The 27,616-nt window shown below is 34.7% G+C and overlaps 1 protein-coding gene across 1 annotated transcript in view; it reads left to right on the top strand.

The window, feature by feature from the left end:
* The window catches only part of EFCAB5 (EF-hand calcium binding domain 5), a 110,825-nt gene that overhangs the window by 7,154 nt on the left and 76,055 nt on the right, over positions 1–27,616 (top strand). The window contains exons 4-8 of the mRNA XM_036223339.1: positions 3,886–3,935; positions 4,310–4,372; positions 5,311–5,395; positions 11,845–12,421; positions 20,841–20,997. Coding sequence (XP_036079232.1) covers positions 3,886–3,935; positions 4,310–4,372; positions 5,311–5,395; positions 11,845–12,421; positions 20,841–20,997 — 932 coding nt within the window. The remainder of the gene's footprint in view (positions 1–3,885; positions 3,936–4,309; positions 4,373–5,310; positions 5,396–11,844; positions 12,422–20,840; positions 20,998–27,616) is intronic.

Genomic DNA, 27,616 nt, shown 5'->3' with positions numbered 1-27,616 from the left:
GTTCTTTCTTATGTTTTCTATCTTTTTGTGGAACTTATTTCATTCTTGTATTGTTTTCCTTATTTCATTAAATTATTTATCTGTGTTTTCTGAGTACCTTTTGAACAATTATTTTGAATTCTTTGTTAGGCATTTTGTGACTCTCACGTCTTCGGAGTCCATTACTGGAAGTTTATTGTGTTCCTGTAGTGGTGTCTTGTTTCCCTGATTCTTTGTGATGCCCCTAGCCTTTGTAAGTGTCTGTGCATTTGAAGAAGCAGACCTTCACCTTCAGGCAGAGGCATGCTGGAACATGCTGTGATCCTAGGTCTAGTGGAAGAGGGTGCCAAACGTGAGGGCATGTAGCGCCTCTGGACTGGGGGGATACATAGTGTATCATCAGATGGTGCAGCTGTGGCCCATGACATCAACAACTGCATGATCACTGATGAGAGCTGTGGGCAGTCCACAGTGACTGCAAGGTGTGTTGAGGTATTTAATGGCTAGGGACTATGCTAAGTGGTGGTGGTGGCTGGAGCCAGTGGTATGCACGTGTTTGGATGCAGGGCCATTTGCAAAGGCTGGTTGCAGACACATGTGCAGTGATAATGGCCAGGGCCAGCAGTAGGAGCTGGGACTAACTTAAGGTGCCACAAGTAGCTGCAAGGTCCCTGGCTGTAAATGTGTACTTTTATTGCTATAGAGGCTAGTCATGGGCATGTGCTCACCAGTGAAAGTCAATGATGGGAATTGGGGAAGGCACCTTTAAAGTCTATAATGGTAAAGGTAACTGTAGGTGAGTGGAGCCATGTAGAACAATGACAGAAGTTAAAGTTAAACCTGGGCCCACCGGCAGTTATGGGGGCGTTAGCTGTTGGTATATGCTTGTGGGGCTGTAGGGACTTGCTGCAGGTGTGTGCACAGCCGTAGAGGCTTATAAAAGGAGTCAGGCCAGCAATATGCAGGTGCACAGCCCTAGGAACTTCCTATTTTCAATTGTTGTCAATATCTTTCACTGCCTCTTCTTTCTCAGCCCTCCTTTTGTTATCAAGAGTTTATCTAAAGACTTTTTTTTTCTTCTCTTAGCTATTCTTATTGGGTAAACTCTACTAGCATCTTCCTACAAATACATCTTTCTATCAGTACCCAGGGGATAAAGATTCACCAGCAACCCAAGTAAATGACATATCTTATCTTTTATTAGTCTGAGTAATCAGAATGATGTATGATTTCTTTCTTATACTAGGAAACCCCCTCTTCAAGGATAATTGGCTACTCTTTTATATATGAATGACAGTCTTGCCAACCAAGATGCCAAATGTTGCAATTCACCAATTTACAAATCTATTGAGAGTGTTGTGGAAGGTCTTTAACTAAATTCACAAAAGTTATCTCACAGCCAACTAAGTGGAATGACTCTAGAATATCATGAGTGGGAGTGTGAGGTGTGCAGAATGCTATGCACTTTGAGTAATTAAAATGCAAGTTACTGCTATTCAGACTGAGTAATGCTTCATCATTTTCCAATGAACTCGATTCTACATAACTTCATGCCAATGCATCATAATATATTTCAGTGGCATTCATATTCTTATTAGATATTTCTTTCAGACTATCAAGCAGGTATCTTAAATGTAACACCTCAAACTCAAACTCGTATCATTCCTCAAAACTGTTTTTCTATCCTTTCATTATTTCACGTAATGGCATCACCATCCATTCAGCCTTCTAAATATGAAGAAAACAAAGACACTCAGTGAGCCTTAACTAACTAACCTCTTTCACTTCTTAGGTCCAGCTATGCCCTCAGTGCTGATTATTATAGTATTTTTGGTTTGGGTTCCCTTAGAACAGACCCTGATCCAGGGAGTAGAGTGTAAGTTCACTTGGGAGGTGTTTCCAGGAAACAGTGGTAGGGGAATAGGGAAGTAATACAGTTAAATGAAGGAAGGCTATATTATTGGTTAAGTTTCACTTGGGCAACTGAAGCTCAATCTATTGAGGAACTCTGGGAGACAGTATAGAATATATCTGAAAAATGTTCTACCCATGGGACTATATGCAACTTCCTATCCTTCATTGGTTGAGGGTCTCTGTAAGATATTAACTCCCAAGTACTTCTGGCCTGTTTTCACATTTAGACTGACAGGAAGCCCTCAGATAGAATTGCAGGTGCTTGCAATGAGAAACCAGCTGCATGAACTGAGAAAGTGAAGCTAAAGGGATATGGTTAGTGTACTGACAATGTCTGGCAGAGCCTAGAATGAGGATAGTGAGGTATTCACACTTAAGGTACAAAACTTACCTTTAGTCTCTCTTCCCTCCAGTAGTCATTCACACTTCCAGTCTTTGCTGGTGGGATTAACTTTTTTAAAACACCAATTTGATCACATCTTTAGTATGCTTACAAAGCAAAGAATAAAGTCCAAACTCCTTGATTTAGCATGAATAACTCTTTACAAATCGAAAAGTTACCTTTTTAGCTTCATCTTCTGCCACTTTCTTTTATATACTATGCTCTCTACATGAGTGCTTCAAACACTTTTTGAATTTTCATACCCTTATATGTGTGTATTATTTCTTCTCCCTCAATTACTCTTCCTTCTTTACACAAAAAGATCTTACTAGTCCCTTGAATCCAACTTGAAAATCTATATTTCTGTGAAAAATTCCCTGACCTCTCTGAGAAAATATATTGTATATTCCTCTTTTTTCCTTAACATATTATACGTACCTCTACTTTTGCACTTTGCAGATTGAATTGTATCTGTTTATCCCTTTTTCCCTCACTAGACAGGGAACTCTTCAAAGTCAGGTCTTATTCATCTTTTTTTTTTTTATCTTTTTTTTAACTCCAGTAATAACAGTAATAACAGTAGTACTTGCATATAAAAGTTACCCAATAAAGATTTATTGAGTTGGATTTATCTGGGTGCATCCAAACAAAACAGATTTTAAAATAAATGAAAGGACATTTCTTAGTAATTTCAGGATAAGGACACTACAAGCAAAGAAAGCCATCTGTGAGAATGTACAATTGGGACCTATCAAAGAAATCTAGTTTATATTATTTATTATTTATGACCTTCTTCAAAAAAAGTTCATGGCAGCTATTTTTAAGTGTTAGAATGTGTCATCTCCAAAGGCAGTACTTTTGGTTTATTCGCGTAGAACATATATTGATTAAAACAGTATTTCAAATTATGAATCCCTAGATTATAACTGCCCTATGAAGCAGAGGCCATGAATTTACTTTTTACGTAGCACCTAGTCTGAATATACACAAACTCTTAAATGAATTTTGGCATAGCAGTGATTTTTATAATCTGTGACTGGATCTATGGTCATTTGCAATGAAGTAGGGATCTGGTAATTACCCATTTTAATTCATTACTGTGAATAAATAAACCATATAAATCACATTCATCTCAGAACACCCCTTCCAAAAAGATGCTTTTTAGTGAGATTATTCTAAGGTCTATCAGCCTTTCTCACATGAATTAGGTAGCCACCAAAGTTTCACCTTACCTCACCTTGATCATTATTTCAGAAATGAATTAGGATGATAATAATGTTTTAAAAATTTCAATTGCATTACTGTTGCCGGGTTTTTTCTTTTTTTTAATGATAATGATGATGATTACTATGGTGCATTTTTCTGTCTGCCTGAGCACTAGCCTACCACTAATCTGGCTTTGGTCAGTAATAACAGTAATAACAGTAGTACAGTTTGAAAAATTTAGCAGTTGAGAACTTATTCAATAGAATGGTGGGGTGTGTTGGGGGTGGGGAAGATTTTAATCTTTCAGAGTACTTTTTGTTGTTTATTAATATTTTCTTTGTATCTTTTTGTTATTAATAATGGTCTAATAATCCTTACCCCTACCACTTGGTGATATTTTTTAGTGGTCCAGATGAGTCAGTCAGCATCTGAAGAGGAACCTAAACCTGCTCAGGTACCTGGCCTAAATAGGTTCCTAACCATTTCACCATGAGAGGATTTGAGATTCAACACTCTTGGGAAAATTGAGAGGCAATATTATATTCTATCATTTAATTATTTCTCTTTTTATATTCTGCATCAGGGTTTGTCAAAAAAAAGTGCTGGAAACAAAGGGGTCAATTAAGAAGCAGTGGCCTGATTACTGTTAATATTTGAATTTGTTAATGTAAATACTTGGTGTGGTTTTATTTGGTATAATGTTTACTCACCATGTTACTTTTTTTTTTTTTTAACATAAAAAAGCTTGCTATACTATAGTATACAATATTAGTTTTATCTCCAGTTCCTTTTAGATACCACTTACTAACACTGCTATTTTCCACTTAGGAAAATGGAAATGAAGAAAAAGAAAAGAAACAGGAAGCTACTAAAGTGAATGAGCCTACAGAGGTAGAGTTTTCATCAGTAATCAGATGTTGATGCTGGAGAGTAAACTGGACAAGTTAATTTTCTTATGAAGAAGGAAAAGAAAAGATATAAGTATTCAAACAGATAAAGTGGCAAATGGAAAAGGGCAAACTCATGTTGATCATTAAGCTGATTCATTTAAATCAGTGGCAGGAAGCTTCCATAGATAAATTATTTGTTAAGAGCTATTTATGAATTATAGATAAATGAATTATAGATAAATTATAAATAAATAAAACAGAACCATTACCCTAAGTACAGTAACCACTAGTTTTTAGGGTAACTTCACCATCATTCTGAAAATGTAACTTCCATGTTAATCATTTAAGTAACTTTGTGTTTAAGTAAGTACAAGACTTATATGAGGACAAACATTTTATAGAAAAGGAGAGGCAATTGAAAATAGTTATATGGATTTATTATTGAGTTGACTGATGTGAGTCTTAAAGTATTATTATTCTTTTAGAAGTACATAAGCATGAGTACAAAAGCTATTTGACATTATTTGTTCATGAAACCAATCTTTAATTTCCTCAGTTAAGATGAAATTTTTCCACAACGAATATGGAAGGCAATCCTGATAGTAAAAGAAAGTAGCATTTTGAAAAGTCTGATTTAACTGTGCTATAGTCTCAAATTATGTTAAGTATTGTATAATTCAAGGATTAAATTACATCTAGGATAATACTCTTGGCTTGTTATTTTGTTAGCAATAGGAAGTTGTGCTAACATGTTGAGCAAATATATCTTACCTTGTTAATGCAGTAAGTAGACTGATTACTACTTTGCTTCTCATATAAAGCATTAAATCTTAGCAAATTTAAGTAGGAATGTTTGGTAACTACTAAGGCATTTATCTGCATTCTTTAATTGGAGCTGATGCAACTTTGAGGAAAAACAACTGATGTTTCTTTTTTCAGAGTTTACAGAATCCACCAGACAGTTGTGTTTTAGACACTGGCGACGATGTAGCAAAAGAAGCAACAAATGAAATCAAATCCCAAGGTAGAGAACTAGCTTTTCCTTTGTACAACAGAATTGAAAACTATTAAGTTTTCATTAGGGATACATTCCTTACAATTTTGCCCTTTTAAAATATCCTAAGGGGTGTTTTAAATGCATTTTTGGAAATAGTTTAAAATATATTCCCTTCACCTTCTAGTAATACTTTGAGACAACTTTATGACTATTTATCTTGTACTTAAAGTGAAAATTAGCTAAGATTGCTGACTGAAACAAACCAAACAACATATTAATACAAACATAAAATGAGGAGCCCTAGTGATTTGACTTGCTTATTGTTTTTCTGTTTCTTTTTACCACTGTATTTGACCACCCATTCGTTCTGTATGACTTTTGTTCCATCCATGAAATCCAACATAATTATGCATAGTGAAAATATATAGGATCAAGAAGATACCGAATAAGTGGGCAGGGCATTGATCCCTTTTGCCACAGTTCTTCTAACTTCAGATGCATAGTAAAACCCTGAACCACAAAAATTCTTCACAATATTTAAAATGTAACAATTTCAATTAATTCTATTTACAAGTATTGAGTGTTTAGTACATGGTAGGCTGTGCTAGGCTGAATTATAATAATAATTATTATTAAAGCATTTTCTACACTAGAAATTTATATATGGATTCTAGTTATAATTTTTAGATGATTGCTTTTCTCCAAAGTGCTTTTTTTGTCTTAAACCAATTAAAAGGAATGATTTATTATTTCTTAATGCACATTTTAATACATACGCATTAAGAACCAAACTTTCCAACACTTATTCTGTGCTTATTGTAAACTTAGTATGATTTTCATAGCTTCACTAACTTCTAAAAAGTTTCTTGCCAAGTCCTTCTCCACTTGTTTCTACTCCGCCCCCATACCAGTTTCTTAATTTTACTTCTTTCTCACTCCTACCTTCCACCACCACTAGTCCATATATATATATATATATATATATATATATATATATATATATATATATGTATATACACACACACACTTTGCCTTTACCTGAATCACTTGGGTCAGGTTTATAAATGAATTCTTTCATTTTAAACATGCCAAACAGAATTGTGATCTAGGTAAGTTTTTATAAATTTAATTAGGTATTTATGTTAATCAGTTATGGATAAATTTGCGCCCACAAAACTTCAAACATGTATTCCTTCATGTAATTTATTGCCTTTCTAGAAAACGTATTGATCGAGAGTTTTTTATCTTTCTTGTTTCTGTACTTTCAGTTTCTGTTATTGCTTTTCCATGTGTGCTAGAGGGAAATATGTGTAAGTCTATTCTTTGTGTTTGTGTATTCTAAGTGTATTCTATTGTTTGGATAAATCTATTCATCCCAGAATACAATATATGCTGAAAATATCACAGTTGCTTGTTGTGATAGTAAATGCAATGCAATGTACTTATTTATTGTGATCAGTCACAATTAAACCTAATATTCTGAATCTCCTTTTGTGAGTGTGTGTGTGTGTGTGTGTGTGCGCGCGCGTGTGTAAGAAGTCAGAAGAGGAACTGTTGCTGCAATTTCAACATGTCGAAGGAAGTGTTTTTATCCCTGTTACATACTTGTCAAAATGATGACATCTTGCCAGGTAGCTCCCATAATACTCTCCAGCATATATCTTTGCATAGAAAATATTGTGGTTAAATGTGAATTCCTCGTTTCTTTACCCTAATTATTTTACTTTTCAGGCTATGAGCTTAACTTGCATTTTGAGATATCTTTTTTTTCAAACTATCAATTTGCTCAAGCCTGTTCTCATTACACAGCCCCAAGATTAACAAAGTTCTGTAGGAAAACGCCTTTTTCTATATAGTTATAGAATTTTAATTCTAGCAGTGTTTAGTAGTGCTTCTTTTCCTCTGCTTTCTCAGTTGTCAACCCACATTATGTAGAAATGGTAAGAAATCTTGATAAGACCAAACCAGCTGAGTTTCAGAGCCCTTGTTTAAAGAGAACATTACACATCTAGTTAAATAGCCCTGCTGGGTCAATTTTCACCACTTTAATCAAGAGCTAGTCCCACTAATGTTACCTGCCTTCTTGTGAAGAAAGAGTCTACTAACGCTTATGGATTATAGTTCATTCCTGTTTATGTCCTTAAAGAGGGTTTTACTGAGGCCATACATAGCAGTGAGCCATGTACCAAGTGCAGGAAATGATAAAAGTCACATATAAGGCTGGACCTTTCAAAATACAAGTAAGGTATTCTTTTGTGTTCCTACTCATTTAGTTGAAAGCATTTATGCCCATAGTGCCTAAACAGATCTTTATATGTTAGAAGACAAATTAATATAGGGATGATGATGTATATGTTGGGGCAGAATTTGAAAGGCTTTTAATTCAGAAAGAATTTAGGAATACAACCCTGAAATAGAATTTTGGTGCTTAGTTAGCATAGTGTTGGGCACAAAGTGAGACATCAATAATTATTTATTGAGTACACATGTAAATGAATCAATCTACCCATAAAAGGTTTAGAAATGTCCAAGCACAAACCTGCTTAAAGAACCAGTACTTGTTTAAAACTATATTCAATTGACTCTCTGGATTAATTTTCTATTGGGGCCGTGCTGTAATTTATGATCCTTGAATTCAGAGGTCCCTTAATCAAAAGACAGCTGCAGATAGGCTTGTTCAATAAATCTTGATTTATTGACTCTGCTATTGCTGTGCCTCCTTTTCTTTTCTTGGTTTTATGGCCCTGTGAGAGAAATGTTTGGCTAGAGTTGTAACCAAACACACATCTACTTCCATTCTGCGTATCATTGGGAATAATATAAGCACTAGGATTATTGCTTAGCAACCTATAATAGCCAAGCACACTAGAGGAGCACTAACAGGCTGCAAAGAAGATAGAGAATGCCCTAGTTCATGTGTGAGTTTGCTAATGAACCATGGCAGATGGGTAGATATTAATTTGCTGTACATCTGTAGCACTACTCTTAAAGCAGGAGGAGGAATATTTTTCTTAGATTATGCTGGAAAGATTAGAGACAAAGAGTACATTAGAACCTGCAGACTTTAAAGAATTGCTCTCTTTCACACCTATTAAAAATCAAAATAAAAGCAATATGATGAAACAGAATAGAACTCTCCCTTCTCCTCCCCGCCCCCCAAAAAAGTAGTCAGTTTGTTTCTAAATCCAACTGAGAGGTAAAGGAGAGCAATTATACCATCCTACTCACTTCCCCATATTGGAATAAGAGAATTAGCCAAGGAGGAAATTAAAGTTTGGAAGGGAGTTTCATAAATGATATCCACTATTGGATTTAGGACATTCTTTAGATTAAATGTTGGCTTTTCTAAAGTTTCTTTATAGATTACTTAATTAGATGTTTCTTTGTTCTGACAGTTTCTTAGATTTCCTTATTTTTAATGACCTTGCTGGTGGTCAGGTTTGGATCACCACCCATTCCTGGATCTAAATGGGTGAGGTCAGCCCTATCTAAAATAAATGAATTAAGAATGAGAGAAATTTGGACAGACAAATAATAATCACTATATATATATAATTACTAGAGAGAAAGTGATCACCAGTATCACACGTGACAGAAATAAAGAATGCGTTAAGAAATACTATCATGTATCTTTGTAGAAAGTCCTTAAATGGGATTCGTCTAAGGGCTTTTTTGTTTGTTTGTTTGTCTGTTATCAGATTAGCCTGGGTTATGGGTTTGGGGGAGGAAGACTACAGAGGTAAAATACTGTTCTCATTACATGCTATCAAACATATCATATATACTGTCAACATGACTTTTTTTTTCTGTGTGTTTTTTTTTATTACATTTATTGGGGTAACATTGGTTAATGCAATTATATAACTTTCAGGTATACATTATAATTCAACATCTATATATTCTATTGTGTGATTACCACCCAAAGTCCAGTTCCTTCGGCTACCATATATTTGATTCTCTTTACTCACTTTGCCCTACCCTACCCCCATATATTTGACTCCTTTTATCCCACATACCTCTCCCCTCCTCCCACAGCCCATCTGATAACCACTAGTCAGTCCATTGTCCATGTCCCTGAGTCTGTTTGTTTGTCCTGTTCATTTGTTGCTTTTAGGTTTATATCTCACATATAAGTGATATCATGCGATTTTCAGCTTTTTCTGTCTGGCTTATTTTGCTTAGCATGATTATCTCGAGGTTCATCCATGTTGTCGCAAATGGCAGTATTTCATGTCTTCTTATGGCTAAGTAATACACCATTGTATATATGTACCACAGCTTTTTTAGCCAATCATTTATCATAGGACACTTTGGTTGCTCCCATGCCCTGGCCACTGTGAATAATGCTGCTATGAACATTGGTGTGCAAATATCTTCTCGGATATGGGTTTTCAAGTCTTTGGCATAAATACCCAGTAGAGGGATTGCTGGATCATATAGTAATTATTACTTGTCCTTCAACATGACTTTTTATTGTTGACGTTAATCTTTTTCATCTGGCCGAAATAGTTTTTGTCAGGTTTGTCCGCTGTAAAGTGATTCTTTCCCCCTATTTCCATATTGTAATTTTGAGAAGAACTAACAATGCACAACCCACACTTAAGAAGAGAATTATGCTTTACCTCCTCAAGGGCAGAGTATCTATTAAGTTGTTTGGAATACTTCTACACAGGACATTTGTCTCCCCCCCCCCCCATTTATTTATTTAGCCATTCAAGTATTTATTTATATCAGTATGGATAGTTGTTTTATACTTGGGTTGTAATCTAATACTACTTTATTTTGTTGCTCAAATTGTTTTATCTCTGGCCATTAGGAGCTCCTTTAGTTGGCTACTGTGTCTCTTTGACATACCACAATCATTGTAGAGTTTTTTTGAGCACTTCTTTACTTTGTGGCACTACGAGATGCTCTATGCTCATCATATATATTTCTTTCCCCTGTCCTTAAATCAGCCATTTCTCCAGTGAGTCTTGATTTTTTAAATTGGAGAATGATATTAGCAACCAAGATCTGAGCAGTAGGTGTCCAAACTCTCTTAATTACTTTTTCATAATATATAGAATTCTTTTTATTTTCTCTAACTTATCTGCTCTGAGGATATTAATAACAATTCTTTTAGAGACTCCTTACATTTATTCTATTAATTACTGCATTTGTCGAATTTAGTCACAGAGATAGTGTTATTTAAATATTTAGTGATTCTTATGTGTGTGTGTACATTTGCATTTGGGAATCCCATTTGCTTTTTTGTGGATGGGGTTTTTGTTTTCTGTAGTCTGCTACCAGTGATTATGGATGAGGAATAAGATGTGCAGACAGTGAAATCTGTCAGCAATTCATTTTCTCTGTTCCAACCCCTCTTGTCCCAATGCAGGAGTGAATGCCTCTGGTGTCTGCCGAGTAGCTCAAAAAAGGATGAAGGCATACAAAAAGTCATTAATTCCCCTGCTTCCCATATCTACATTTTTTAAAATTTGGAGCACATCAAAGCTGCTCCCAAATTTCACAGTATATATTTTTCTCCTGTATTTTTTAGTTCTATATTTTCTTTAATCTAATCCTCCCTACCCTATAATTTTCAGAGACCCTCAAAATTTCTGACTATTGAAGTTCTCCTTCATAATTGCCAGCATTCTTATGTTTATATTAAAATATACATGCATACAACCTTTTCTGTCATTTCTAAAGATTTTGGTATGGAGAGAATGCAAGTTCTTATTCTCAATCTACTATATTGGTCTAAAATAAAATCACACTACATTTTTAAAATGAACACATAAAAGAGGCTGGAAATAGAAGCATGGAAAGAATTTTATTTAAATAAACGTGTCATAGACTCTCTTTACTGCCCACTCAGCAGACATTTCCCAACTTTTTTCCCTGCCCACTGAACCCCAATTTTATAGCAGATGGAAATCACTTGATATCAAAGAACTTGACCTAAATCCTGACATGAAAGAATAAATTATGATTGGTCAAAACTATTCATAATTATCCCTTTTCCCTTTACCAGCTAGGGGTAGACATGTAACTTAATTAGGCTAAATGAAATGTAAAGAAAGTTTTAGAGTCTGGGCTCTTCTTCTCTTGGATAATAAAACAGAACCTCAAGAGGAGAAATCCCCTTTATTCTTAATCTTTTTTTCTCCTATAAAGAAGAGATGACTGGAGCTGCAATACTTATCTTGTGATCCTGAGGTACAAGCACACACACACAAAAATGAATAAAGAAAAACAAAACAGGCTAGGTACTTAATGAAAAACACTGAGCTGCTGAATGATTTCTGATTAAGTCAACAATAAATGTCCTATAGTTAAAGTCACTCTTGTCTAATTTTTTGTTACTTTCAGCTGTGTTTAAATACAACGTGTAAAGGTATGTAAAAAACTCTTTTTTCCTAATGATATTATAAAGTAACATAGATTAAAATCTACTTCTAATATTTCTTACATTTCACTTTTTTTCCCTTCAGAATTAGACCTGGAGGGGCAGCCAGAAATCTCAGCTGGTTCAATAAAGGACAATAACATCGGAGTCTCAAAGAATATGGTGGTAAGAAAACCTGCAAAAGTGATTTTCAACTTAGATCAAACTCTCCTGGATTCAGAGCTAGAACAACCATGGAAGAAAAATCTTTTTGAAAGAGTGGAGGCAAGAGCTCAGGCAATGCAGCAGAAAAGAATATATGAGGATAATCAGAAGAAGGAACTAGAAAAAAAGGCTCAGAAAAAACTCCCTAAGGATAATTTGGCCAAAGAGTGGTTTAATACTGAAAACATGACACTGAACACTCGTGCATATTTGCTTGACAAACTTCTACCCACCTTAGTTCCTGGTGTGGAAAAAATGTTAATGCAAGTGGAAAACAGGGAGCTTTTGACAGAAATTGATATTCCAATCAAGTTTGATCCAATTAATTATTTGGGGGAATACTTAATGAGAAACAATCCTAATTATATCAAAGACTCAGGAATGTCTGGTTATCAGAGGGTAATGAGAGATGTTACAGAAGACCTGAAGATACATGTTCCTAGCACTATCTCCAACAGGTACTATTTTTGTAATATTATATATTGCCAGTTATATTGTCAGTGGATGATTTAGCTCCTTATATTGAAAAGAGCATCAAACAATGACATAATCATACCAACTTAAAAGGACTTAAAAAAAGTAATTTATAGTTATTCAAAAAGTATTGAGCTACTACTACTATGTACTTCACCATAAGGCATTAATGAAGACTAATAAAGTATATTAAATAAGTTCCTTGTATTCATGGATTTAGTTGCCTCACTAAGATCCCAAGTATATATTCATTTATTCTCTGTCTCCTTGCACTGGAAAATAAGGTATATGAGAGTAGAGACTTTTTAAAAATTTAACTTTTCAGATAGGCAACATATTTACCTGGTTCAAAGCCAAAACATATAGAGTTATACAGGGAAAAGTTATCCATTCTTATCTTTTATTTACCCAATACTATCCCTCTGCCATAAATAATTACTGTTCAATTATATTGGCTATTACCTCCAAATCAACATTAAATGATAGTGGTGAAATATGCATCCTTGTCTTGTTTATGACTTTAAGTAGAAATGATTTTTCTAATACTGCTTTAACAGAACAGTTAAATATATTTATATTACTACCATAACTAAATATTTGAAAAATATTTATATTTTATCACATTAAGAAAAATGCACCTAGTTTCTATCTTGTAGAGTGATTTTTAAAATTCAAGAATAATTGTCAATTTTGTCAAATGCTTTCTCAGCACATATGGAGATGATCATTTTATTTTCACCCTAGATTCATTAATAATGAACTTTATTAATAGATTTTCTAATGTTGAGCTATTTTGTAATTTCTGAAATAAATCCTACTTTGTTGGTATATATTTGGTTATGTTGAAATATGTTTTATACTGGTAAGACAGAATAAATATTTATTTCTTACCTTTTAATTCCAGGTTTTCAGAATAAATTATCTATCTATCTATCTATCTATCTATCTACCTACCTACCTACCTACCTACCTACCTGTCTATCATCAATAGTCAATGCCAGTGACATTATGGACACATGGATTTTAATATATATTCAATGTATTTTAATCTAGTATAGTCATATTTTTTCTTTTTGATGCTCAACTTGACCCAACTTTAGTTCCTATGTTCCAATATTACTCCTTTAGTCTTGGAAGCTTCAGGTATTTTTTTAAGGATTCTTAGTTCCTTTTAATGGGGATCACTCATCTGGGAGCTAGGAATGCTCGTAAATATTGTACCGTCATTGCTTCTAGGCTTTCGTTATTAACTAATATAATTTTAAAAATAATAAGTTCATATTAATCATTTCATATCAAATACAATGTTTCAGGGTTTTTACCTAATTCCTTGATTTTATATTTGTATTTTTATTTATTACACTGAAAACCTTGATTCCTAATAAAATTGACAGAATTACTTCTTTATCCTGCAATTTACGTAAAATACCTTTAAAATAATAATACTAAATAAGGTTTTATATTTATTTTCAGCTTTTTGTCCATATACACTATGTCTTATTAAATTTGTGTATATAAAAACTGAAGCCATTCAAAGTTAAAAGAAACCAGGGATTAAATTCTTTTACAACCAGAAAAAAAGTCTTTTGAACTATGACTCAAAATCATGAAAATATTAATAAATTTTATAAATTTAACGGGAAAATGGAGTCAGAACTACTTGATTCTGCTGTTGTATAAAAGTAGCCATAGACAATATGTAAATGAATAAGCATGGCCATGTTCTAATAAAACTTTATTTATGGATACTAAAATTTGAATTTCTTGAATTTCTACATGCCACAAAGTATTATTCTTATTTTTATTTTTAAAAACTACTTTAAAATGTAACAACTAATTTTAACTTTTGATTGGAAACAAAACCAGGCAGCAAGCCAGATTTGGCCCCTAGAATGTAGAATCTGATCCCTAGTCTAGATCAAGTCTAGTATCTGTTTGGCCTCTTCCAGACCTAAAAAAAAACAAATAAGGCACTTTGAATCTCTGATTCTCTTCCTGAATCTTCACATTTTCCTTTTAATATCTTCTGGCATGGATACTTAAACTAAAATTTATAAAGGAATCTAAAATTCTTTGTGACTTGTTTTAGTATCATTCCTATAAAGTAAGCAACTAATTAGAAGCTTATTATGTTCCTCAGAATAAACTAAGTGTGTTGTTGCCTACCAATAATATCAGAAGTGAATCGATTTCTAATCTGAATCAGAACCTCAAAGAATGTATTTAAAACAAGTTTCACAGGAGGTTTTTATGCACACTAAAGTTTCCAGACCAATCATTTAGCAAAATCAAATTAAGTGAGTTTTAATACTAGTGAAAAGTTCTGACAGCAGCAGGGAGCAGTGTCATTAAATTTAATAAATAACTTAAAGAATATTTCTGTTCACCAACTGTTCTTGCAGAGCAATAAACCAAATTTGCACTTAGATCTATTTCCATTTTTTAAAAAAACTTAAAATTTAGTAACTGGTGTCAAGGCTGTAAATCAACATATTGATAAATCCTTTCTCCTGTTAGGGATATTTAAATCTCAGTCAGTACATAAAACTCTAGGCACTTATTAATATCTATAGTAAGAGTAGTTATAGGCACAATAGAACTTTGGTCTAGGATCCATTGCCAACCAATAGCATGACACAAGAGGATTAGTTTATTTCACGAATGTTTCTTGAACTAGGAGTTTGAATAGTTAGAGTCATTTGAGGTTTGTTAAGAGCCCTAGTATCTATAGGAGGAATACTGTTGTAGGAATTTTATGAAAGAGTTAAAGTAATCAAAGATACTTTCTTCGCCTGTATTGTCAGGATTAGTACTCCGTCTCTTTCTGGCAATAATCCAAGATCTATGTCGACATGTGACAATGTCAGGCTTTTGTAGAATATTCAGAAATCCTAGGGATGCTTTACAATAGCACAATGTCTATTGACTTAAAGCTTGGATATCCAGCATCTTAGCAAAAACACTCCTGCTTTTAAATCTCTGAACTATATCACTGTGTTGTTCTCAATTCATTAGAGGGCTTTGGAAAATTATTTTGGAAATGAGAGTTTTCCTTATTTATTTTCAAGAAAAAAGACGATTTTTTTAAGACTTTATCTTCTTGTGATAATGTTAAAATATTCATTTGCCAGAACCTGATTCAAAGTTTTCAATTGTCTGCTTCCCAGCACAAAAAAAGGTTCATCTCTGTTTGGTATCTAAGGATAGTAGATAGAGAAGACATTTCTTATTAATTGTAACAATTTTTATGGTAGTAGGCACTTATCGGAAAAGTGAAATATTTCTGCTGTTTTTGTTTTATATATGAAATATGTTTTTATTGTTTTTCATCAGGATTTCTAGAAGATTAAGGTATAAAATTGAAGTGGTTAGGTTTGTATCATTTTGCTTTTTTTCATATATATTTTTAGCATCTTTCTTTTGGTATTTTTTCTCTCTGACACATATTAGAACACATATTCTATAAGTCGCTACTGCCTTATGAATTAATAATGAAAGAATTTGCTCTTAAAATAGGGTTATAAATTTTCAGTAGATTAATTATGGTGATGGTTAGACATATTTATATATGTGTGCTGAAATTTGTACACCTATGCACCCAGAAGGTCAATTTTGCTTATGATATTTCCAAAAATAAAAACATTTAAACAGTAAACAAAAAGTATTATAGAAAATGATTACTAAGGTTAGAATTTCACACAATTCCAGAGAAGTGGGGCCTATTATACTATAAATTTCCTCTCTTTTCTCCAGAGTCCTGATACACAGTCCTAATCCTAGAATGAGAGTTCAAATGAACCATGAAGTAGATCTAAGAAACCCAAGGCAAAAACTTAGATCTTTTCCTGTATGGCAATTATAGTGATGCATAACTAATTTTGGCTTGGTAATGATCTCTGATCTCTACATCTGTTACTTATTTCATAATCACTATGTATCTGTGATGTACCCTGAGGTATCTTTTGGGCATTTTCCTTTGACTACTCTTTATCAGCCTTATGGACTAATCATGTAACATTTAATCTGTGTTGAGAAAGAATCACAAAGAAATATTCCATGGAATTACTTTCTCTATCACAGCTACATAAAGAAGAAAAATAAGTCAGTATAAATGTTCAAGTATTAAGGAAATACAAACTGAGTAAACGCTAAAAGGGAAAGAGACGCATGTTTTTCTTCAATGTAAAACCTTTTAGGATAAAGTTCTAAATCCTTAACTAGGTCATAAGACATCCCTTGTATGACTTGATCCCTGACTTTCTTTTTAGCACTGGCTTCTGCCTCTCTCCTCACACTCTCTACTCCAAACACAGAATTTCTTTCAGTTCTTCCAACATACTATGCTTCTTTCTACCTCAGGATCTTTACCTATGCTATTCCTTCTGCCTGTATCGCTCTTCTTCCTCCTTACCTTATTTTACTCATCCTTTAGAGCAGCAGTTTCCAACCTTTTTGGCACCAGGGACCAGTACTCCTATGAGAATATAACACCTGATGATCTGAGGTGGGGCTGAGGTGATGACACTAGCACTGGGGGAGGGGGGGGGAGTGGCTATAAATACAGATGAAGCTTCACTTGCTAGCCTGCCTCTCGCTTCCCATTTCCTAATAGACCACTGTCCAGTACCAGTCCACGGCCAAGGGGTTGGGGACCCCTGCTTTAGAGTTCAGTTTAAATACCATTTAACTTTGATTTAACTAATCTAATCTGGCTTTTGCCCTCATGATGAAAGTTTTCTTGTATCGTTTTTTTGTTGTTGTTTTTTTGCATTTTTTTTTTTTAGATAGTAACATTACTATCAGATGTCTTAATTTGGGGTAATCGAGTATTTATCTTAAAAAATTTGTTTAATAATTTTATTTTCATGGTGATATTGATTAACAAAATCCAATAAGTTTCAACTGTACATTTTAACAATAAGGTATATATATTTACATTGTGTGTTCACCTCCCATAGTTAGATTGCTTTCTTTCACCACATATTTGACCACCTTGACCCCATGTACCTCCCCTCAGCCCCTCTCTCATACCTTATTGTTAATTGCGTATTTAATGTTGAAATCTCTGGAATTAATCATCAATATTTAATGGAAACTATGATAAATGTTCTTCATCATTTTTTAAAATTTGAAATTGTTCTAATTATTTATCTGTTTAAATATCATTGATTAACCAGTAATTGAGACTTTTCTTAAGTCATTACATTTATGTTTGGAATCTCATTTCATAAGATATATGTTGAATAAACAAAAAGAAAATAAAAATTAAGTATAATAATTAAATGGACACATGTGATATATGGATTTTTATAAGAATACTCATTACAGGAATAAAATGGATGTGCAAGAAGTCCAGTTTAGCTTTGTGAAATTAAGACCACCAGAGCTTAAAAACAAACACTGAGTTTATTAACTTTTCAGGCAAGGGATTATATCCCAGTGAAGAATTCACTGAATTTGCTGTTAAAGAGGAACATTAAGGGGTTTTTAAGCATTAGGAACTTCATAATAATTACACTTATAATATCTGGTAACTATCACACTGTATAGGACAGAGTGAGTCCATAGGTTTCTACATGACTGATTAAAACAAGTCCCATTGTTTAACAGTCAAGAAAGAGTCTTCATTTAGTTACAGTAATGGTGTGATATACAGAGGTCACTCAAAGTTCATGATCAATTATCCATCCACTTAGGCTAGTTAGAACCAGTTTTGATGAAATACAACTTCCAGTTTTGACATAATTTAGGCAAATGCAGCTCTAAGTGGAAGATTTTTCTTGTACAGCTTGAATGGATGGATGGAATTTGGATTGTCACAACTAGGGTAGGGAAACATTTTTACTTTTACTCTTTAATCAGTTAGATTTATACTATACTTTTCTTTTAAAGATATCAAAACACTTGTTAAGATAGGGAACTTTTATTAGTTAGCTTTTGCTGCATAACAAGATACCTCAAAACTTAGTGGCTTAAAGCAATTATCATGTATTTGCTCATGATTTTGTGGGATAGTAACTTTGGTCTGGGTTCATGGCTCATCTCTGATCCACATGGTATCAGTCAGACTTACTTATGCATTGCAATAAGATGTCAATTGATAGCCTTAATCCCTTGTCTATTAATCACTTGTTTGTAAAAGCAATGGATGTAACTGAGTCATCATCCAGAAGGTTAGCCTAGGCTCATTTCCAGGGTGGTGGTGGAAGGGCTCCTAAGTTCAATAAAAGAGATCAAGCCCCAATGTTCAAGCACTTTCTTTTCTTCTTTCTTCCCAGTTTTATTGTGGTATAATTGATAGCACTTTTCAACCTTCTATCATGTTTGTTAATGGTCCATTGGCCAAAGCAAGTCACATGGCCACAACCAGAGACAAGGATGCATAAATGGACTCCACCTCTTGATGGGAGGAAGTGCAAAGATATATTCCATACAAAAAGACATGCATACAGAAATGGGAAGAATTTGTGCCCGATTTTGCATTTGGGCACTCCACACTGGAGTGTTTCCTCCTTCCCAGTCTCCTTAAATGTGGGTTAATACTTATATTTATACAGTGTTGAATAGGTTGTGCCTACTCAACACTGACCAAAATTAAGAGTTTTGGATGTTATGGAATTCTGTTGATTGATGTGGATATCTTCATAAGATAATGCAGACCACAGAAGAGAAATTTTATTCATTCTTTGAATGAGTTACATAATCTATTTTAAATCTATTTAGATTATATTTGGAGTCTCATGTACGGTGGCCCTGAAGCACAAAACTAGGTTTTGTTTCTAAATGTGGACATTAATAAGTGGAAGGAAATGATGTTTAAGCTGAGACCTAAAAGATGTGGAGGAGCTAGTCAAGCAACAAGAGGAATAAAATTATTTCAAGCAGATGGAAATATGACAGAAATCCAATTTTGTTAATCTATTTTTGTGCTGCAGTGACTAATACACATGAGAATCTGGAGACACCCAGTACTGACTATACAATACTGTTCTGCATTGGACCCTAAGCTTTATAATAGCAGAATTCATTGTAGGTGCCCAATAAATGTTTGTGTAATGAGTGTAACGAGTGAATAAGTGACTTATTGAGCAAGTGAGTGAATGAATGAATAATGAGAAAAAGCTAGAAGAAAGATAGATACAGAATAGAGAGTCATGCAGGAATGAAGACGGAAATTAAGGAGAATGTATAGAGAGAGGAAAAGAGAAAAAAAGGAGAGAAAGAGAAGGAGAGAAAGAGAAGGAGAGTGAGAGGTAGATAAAGCAGCAGAAGGAGAAAGAGTAGGGGAAGAACAGAAGGAGAGCCAGCACAGGAAGGGACTGGAGGCTCTGAGATAAGTGGAAGAGGTTTGGCTGCTTAGCATTTTTACCAGAGGAACTTAGCACTTCCTTTGAAGCACTAATTAATCCTTCCAGTAGTTCAGAAACAGGCCCTTCTACATTATTAAACCACTTGCTTGTTTTCATTTTCAAGCTTCAAAGTTTATTTTTGAAGGCATATTTTCCTGGAGAATTTCAAAGGCTTTTTATGGGCCTAAAGTAATGACTTAGATTGTAGTTGTTGTTGTCGTTATTGTTGTTGTTTTGATTATTAAAGGTATCCAATTTACCAGCACTTACTGAAAATTTATTTTCATTTTAAAATCTGTCAGATTTCCCTAGATTTTCTTCTCTGAAAGATGAAGAACTGTCTCAAACATTGGAAAATTGTATTTGAAAGCAGAAGCTATTTTTATTATTCTGAGACATTCTGTGTTTCAGTCAAAACAGTTTGAGGGTTTGGAAGTCCTAATAGGGATGATTAACATAGGCACAATTAAAATTATAGTTCTTTGCACATTTTCTAGCTGAGTGATTTGGCTCTGCCTGAGTACAAATATAACTATAATGCTTAGGGGCTTTCAATGTATTTGACTCTGTCCAGACAAAAGAAATTGGCAATATATAGTCCTAGACAGAAATGAAAAGTTCGGTCCAAGGCATCGGAATTACTGAGATACTTGTTTTATAAACACAGCTTTCAGGATCCTATCCTAGACCTTGAATCAGAGTCTTTCCACATGATTGCTATGTCCATGGAAGAGAGAAGCACACCACATTAAGACCTTAGTGCATTCAACTTTGCTTTTAGTATATAAGTGGCAACATCTAGGAATATTCTTAGCACTCCCTAAGTATAGTATTTAGTTGGGTAAAATAAGCACACCTCTACAAAAAGTCAAATAATAGTAGCAGGTAACCTATAATTAATGTGCTGCAGGCTTGAATCAAGGACAATTTCATGGAGAAAAGATAGGTACAAAGTTTATATGAGCTTCTGAATTCTTGTATTTTGACATTTGAACAATTTGAATCGAATCCAGTGGTCTTAACTCAACATATATTTTATTTCTATGATCTTCAGAGTTTCTAAGATGAAAGAGAAGGTTAAACAGAAACAAGAACAAAGAGAAAGCATAAACAAAGTCAAAGTCGAGGTAGCCAACACACGGAAACAGGCTCTGCAGGAGCAGTTCAATGAATGGATTCTAGATCCCAAAGGAATGATTCCTATGATAGTGGTAAGATAGTGGTGGGTATCTGTGAAGGGCAGGTGGGGTGGGCAATAAGAGGGTGATTGCTAGAATACTGAGTAAAATGCTAAAAGCCTCCCTCTAAATTTTCAGTCCTGCTGAGGTAAGTTAGTTCTTGATACATCTAGTCCATGAGAGTAGATTTCTTCAATTTCCTTTTGAGAATTTATTTTTAAATATAGCTAATATTCTAAAATATTGACTCTGGTTGGGGTCTGTAAACTCTTTATTACAGATATAGCTTTCATTTGTTTGTTTGTTTTTTATATACTTGTGACTAATTACTTCTCTGGGCTCAGAGGCTATGTCTCTTAGCTCCAGAAAATACCTTTACTCTAATAAGATTTAAATATTTTCTCTTAGGTATATGTAGATATGAGAATACTCACTGGTTAGATAAAATGACAAGCATTTTTTGATTCAAAGTGAATTATTAAAAATAGACCAAATATCAGACAGAAAAAGTTGAGAACCATATGATTTTACTTATATGTGGGATATAAAACTGAAAGCAACAAATGAACAAGACAAACAGAGACTCATGGGCACCAACAATAGTTTAGTGGTTACCAGAGGGAGAGAGAAGTGGGGAAGATAGATAAGGGTAAAGGGGTCAAATATCCGGTGACAGAAGGAATTCAACTTTAAGTGGTAAAATAAACATGATACAATATACATATGATGTATTATTATATACTTTAAACCTATATAATTTTATTAAACAATGTCACCCCAATACATTTAATGAAAAAAATTAAGATTAAAAAAATAAAATCAATAAAAATAGACCAAAGAAGACAAGCCACAGATTGGGAAAATATATTTGCAAAAGACATATCTGATAAAGGACTATTTGAAATATACAAAGAACTCTTAAAATTCAACAATAAGGAAATGAACAACAGATTAAAAAATGGGCAAAAGACCTGAATAGACAGTTCTCCAAAGGTAGCAAATAAACATATGAAAAAAACGCTCCATATATATTATCAGGGAAATGCAAATTAAAACAACAGTGAAGTTGACAAGATGGCAGAGTAGGTAAATGCTCTGCTTGCCTCCTCCCATGATGACATAAAAAGTACAACTAAATTATAGAAAAATCAGCCTGGAGAACCATTTGAAGACTAGCTGAACAGAAATCCTATAACTAATGATATAAAGAAGAAGCCCCATTGAGACTTGTAGAAGGGACAGAGATGTGAAGCGGGATGGTTCCATACCCACGTGTCGTGGCTGAGAATAGGGAGGGATATCTCAGGGGCAGAGATATCCCAGCCCCACACCAGGCTCCCATGCCTGGAGCACCAATGCTGAGAGGAGGAGCCCCCACAACATATGGTTGTAAAAAACAATAGGAATTCTTTCTTTCTGAGTGAGGCAGAAGGTTGCTGGAAATCCAGATGTCCTCTTTGAGGGCTTACACAGACTCTCTCACTCCCAGGCATTCATCCTGAGCTCTGGCAGAAGGATGGCAGCTCGGAAGGCACCAGAGACAAATAGGGAGAAATGGAGTCATGTGGCTTCAGGGTGAGGGCTGGATGGATGGCCACCATTATCCCTGTGTTGAGTTCTCTTGCTGTGTAGCCTATAGGGTGGGCACCATCTTTCCTATGTTGAGCCCTCCCTCAACAGGGTCAAATCTGAATCTGAATTTATCTGGTGAAATCTGCTCTTTCTAACCTGGTGACTCCCTGGGACCCTGCCCTACCCAACTCACCAACTTCCAGAGGTACTTCTAATGATGGACAGCCAGCCCGGCCTCGTGCACCATGCACCATGAGCTATAGGAAGCTCTTTCAGCTGCAAGCAGTTGGCCTTGGCTTGTATACTGCTGGAGGCACTTATGGCGCTGGGCATCAAGTCCTGGCCCACACCGCAATCTTTCTTGGACAACTCTAGGGGGTCCATGTGCCCCAGGCAGGTGATGGCTTCAGTATGTTTGGTGTGCTCTGAGCCTTTTGCTGAATGGCCCTAGGCTTAGCACAGGTGCAAAACCTGAATCTGCATTAACTTGATGAACACCACTTGCTCCATCCTGGTGACTCCCTGATGCCCTGCCTCATCCAACTCAAGTACTGTCCAAGGCTCTTTTAGTAGCTGAGCCTTATGGGCAGCCAGCAGGTAGTGGCAAGCTTTAGGGTACCCTGGGCCTGGTGCTGGTGGCAGCTGACCTCAGTTTATAGCATAGCTTATCCCATGTTCCTCCAGATCTAGCACTGGCCATGTCCAATCGCAGATCACTTTGTAGCTACTACCAGCCAGCCCTGAGCTGGATATAGGTAGTAGCTGACCTTGGCCTGCATGGGAGTCCCTTCCAAGAGGCTTGAGAATCAAAGACCAGCTTCGGACCACAACAGAGCACCACCTGATTAGCCCTTCAAGTGGCACACCCAAAGGGTGATCTTAGCAAGCACCAGAACTGGGGCAAATCCCATTCCATTGAGTCAGCTCTTGCAGAGTAGTTTGTATGCTGTGGGCATGTCCACTTCTCACAGCCAGTCAGACTGAGGGTCAACCCCAACCACTGACTTGCCAATAGCAATCAAAGCTTAACTACAACAAGAGAGCACACACAACCCACACAAGGGACACTCCTGGAACACCCGGCTCAGGTGCTGAGGGAGATTGTGCCACTGGGCTTCACAGGGCACCTACGACATAAAGCCAATCTGCCAAACCTGGGAGACATAGCGAATCTACCTAATACATAGAAACAAACACATAGAGGCAGCCAAATTGAGAAAACAAAGAAACATGTTCTAAATGAAAGAACAGGAAAAACCCCAGAAAAAGAACTAAACAAAATGAAGACATAGAATTCAAAACACTGATTATAAGGATGCTCAAGAAACTCAGTAAGAACTTCAACAAAAAAATGATAAGCATAAAAAAGGATGTAGAAACCATGAAAAAAAAAAAAAAGAACCTGTCAGAAATGAAGAATACATTAACTGAAAAGAAGAATACTCTACAAGGAATCAATAGCAGATTATATGAAGCAGAAGATGGAATCAGCAATTTGGAAGACAAGGTAGCAGAAAATCCAATTAGAACTGAAAAAAAGAAAAAATAATTTTAAAAAATAAGGATTGTTTAAGGGCCCTCTGGGACAACATCAAGAATACTAACATTTGCATCATAGGTATACCAGAAGGAGAAGAGAGAGAGAGCTAGGAATTGAAAATGTATTTGAAGAAATCAGGATGGAAAACTTCTTTTACCTGGAGAAGGAAATTGACATACAACCCCAGGGAGCAGCGAGAGTCCCAAACGAAATAAACCTAAAGAGGCCCTTACCAAGTCACATCACAATTAAAATGCCAAAGATCAAAGATGAAGAAAGACTTAAAAGCAGCGAGAGAGAAGCAGTTATTTACCTACGTGGAAGCTCCCATAAGACTGTCAGTTTATTTTTCAACAGAAACTTTGCAGACCAGAAGAGATTGGCATGAATATTCAAAGTGATGAAAAGTAAGGACCTACAACCAATACTACCCTACCCAGTAAGACTATCATTTAAAATTGAAGGAGATACAAAGATCTTCCCAGATAAGAAAAAGTTAAAGGAGTTCATCACCACCAAACCAGTAGTATAAGAAATGTTAAAGGGACTTCTTTAAGAAGAAGGGTGGGAGGAAGACCAGGAATATGAATAATCAAATGGCAATAACTATGTACCTACCAGTAATCACTTTAAATATAAATGGGTTAAATGCTCCAATCAAAGGACATAGGATAGTTGAATGGATAAGAAAACAAAACCCATATGTATGCTGTCTACAAGAGACCCACTTTAGGCCAAAAAACACACAGACTTGAAACTAAAAGGATAGAAAAAGATATTTCATGTGGATGGAAACAAACAAAAAAGCTAGGGTATTAATAACTTATATTAGGCAAAATAGACTTTAAAACAAAGGCTATAATAAGAGACAAAAAAGGACATTACATAATGATAAAAGTATCAATCCAATAAGAGACTATAACCCTTGTAAACATTTATGCACCCAACATAGTAGCACTTAAAATAAAGCAGATACTGAGTGACATAAAGAAGAGATTGACCGTAATATAGTCATAGTAGAGGACTCTATCTTTTTTTATTATTTTTTTTTTTTAGTGGAGGACTTTAACACCCATTGACACAAGGAAGCAGTGGCATTAAATGATACACTAGACCAGATAGTTTTAGAGCATTTCACCTCAAAGTGGCAAAATATACATTTTTTTCAAGTGCGCATGGAACATTTTCCAAGGTGGAACACATGTTAGGCCATAAAACAAGTCCCAGTAAATTTAAGAAGATTGAAATCATATCAAGTGTCTTCTTTGACCACACTGGTATGAAACTAGAAATCAATTGCAAGAAAAAAAACTGGAAAAAAACCCCAACAAATAACATGCTACTAAACCAGGAATGGGTTAACAATGGGATCAAGGAAGAAATAATAAAAATAACTTGAGACAAATGAAAATGAAAACAAATGACCCAAAATCTATGGGATACAACAAAAGCAGTCCTAAAGAGAAATTCATAACAATACAGGCCTATCTCAAGAACAAGAAAAATCTCAAATGAATGATTTAACCTTACACCTAAAGTAACTAGAAAAAGAATAGCAAGCAACATAACCCAAAGTGCGTAGAAGGAAGGAAATAATAAAGATCAGAGTGGAAATAAGTGAAATGGAGTCTATAAAACCAATACAAAGGATCAATGAAACCAAGAGCTGGCTCTCCGAAAAGGCAAACAAAATTGATAAACCTTTAACTATACTCATCAAGAAAAAGAGAGAGAGGACCCAAATAAATAAAATCAGAAATTAAAGAGAAGTGACAACTGACTCCACAGAAATACAAAGGATTTGAAGAAAATAGTGCGAACACTTATATGCCAACAAATTGGACAATCTGGAAGAAATGGATATATTCCAAGTAACATACAATCTTCTAAGAGTGAGTCAAGAGAAACAGAAAATCCGAACAAACTGATTACTACTAATGAAATCCAATTGGTAATCAAAAAACTTCCAGTAAACAAAAGTCCTAGACCAGACGGCTTCACAGGCGAATTTTACAAAACATTCAAAGAATTAATACCTATTCTTCTCAAACTATTCCAAAAAATTCAAGAGAAGGGAAAACTCTCAAGCTCATTTGATGAGGCCACGATCACCCTGATTCCAAAACCGGACAAAGAGATTACCAAAAAAAAAAAAAAATTATAGGCCGTTATTCCTGATGAACATAGATGGTAAAGCTTCAATAAAATATTAGCAAACCAAATTCAGCAATACATTAAAAAGATCATACACCACAATCAAGTGGGATTTATTCCTGTGATGCAAGGTTAGTTCAATATCCACAAAGCAATTAATGTGATAAACCACGTAAATAAAATGAAAGATAAAAATCATACGATTATATTAATAGATGCAGAAAAAGCATTTGACAAAATCCAGCATTTATTTATGATAAAAACTCTCAGCAATGTGGGAATAGAGGAAATATACCTCAACACAATCAAGGCCATATGTGACAAACCCATAGCTAACATCATACTCAACAGTGAAAAGCTAAAAGCATTTTCTTTAAGATCAAGAAGAAGACAAAGATGCCCACTTTCACCACTTTTATTCAGCATAGTGTTGGATGTGTTAGCCACAGCAATGAAACAAGAAAAGAAGTAAAAGTTATGCAAATTTGAAAGGAAGAAATAAAACTGTCATTGTTTGCAGATAACATGATGCTATATAGAGAGAACCCTAAAGATTCCAAGATTCCACTAAAAGACTGTTAGAACTGATCAATGAATTCAGTAAAGTAACATGGCACAAAATTAATATTCAAAGATCAGTTGCCTTTTTATACACCCATAATGAACTAAGAAAGAGAAATAAGAAAATTCCATTGACAATTGCATTAAAAAACCAAATACCTAGGAATAAATTTAACCAAGAAGATGAAAGACCTATATTTGGAAAATTATAAGACATTGAAGAGGATACAATAAATGTAAGCATATACTGTACTCGTGGTTAGGAAGAATTAACATAGTTAAAATGTTCATACTATCCAAAACAATCTATAGACTTCAGTGCAATTCCTATCAAAATACCAATGGAATTTTTTCACAGAACTAAAACAAATAGTCCTAAAATTTATATGGAACCACAAAAGACACTAAATAGCCAAAGGAATCTTGAGAAAGAAGAACAAAGTTGGAGGTACCACATTACTTGATGTCAAACTATATTACAAGGCTATAGTAATCAAAACAGCATGGTACTGGCATAAAAACAGACACATAGTTCAATGGAACAGAATAGAGAGCCTAGAAATAAACCAATGCCTATATAGCCAGCTAATCTATGATAAAGGAGGGACGAATATGCAATTAGGTAAAGACAGTCTATTTAATAAATGGTGTTGGGAAAACTAGATGGATATGTGCAAAAAAAAAAAAAAAGAAACTAAGTTACTTTTTACACCACGTACAAGAATGAACTCAAAATTGATTAAAGACTGAAATGTAAGACCTTGAATCATAATCTTCTAGAAGAAAACACAGGCAGTAAACTCTGGCATTGCTCTTAGTAATATT

The sequence above is a fragment of the Rousettus aegyptiacus genome, unplaced genomic scaffold (genome assembly GCF_014176215.1).
Source record: "Rousettus aegyptiacus isolate mRouAeg1 unplaced genomic scaffold, mRouAeg1.p scaffold_m13_p_6, whole genome shotgun sequence".
NCBI classification, from domain to species: domain Eukaryota; kingdom Metazoa; phylum Chordata; class Mammalia; order Chiroptera; family Pteropodidae; genus Rousettus; species Rousettus aegyptiacus.
Note: the sequence above shows the minus strand (reverse complement) of the source record. Positions and strands in the feature narration are given on the sequence as shown.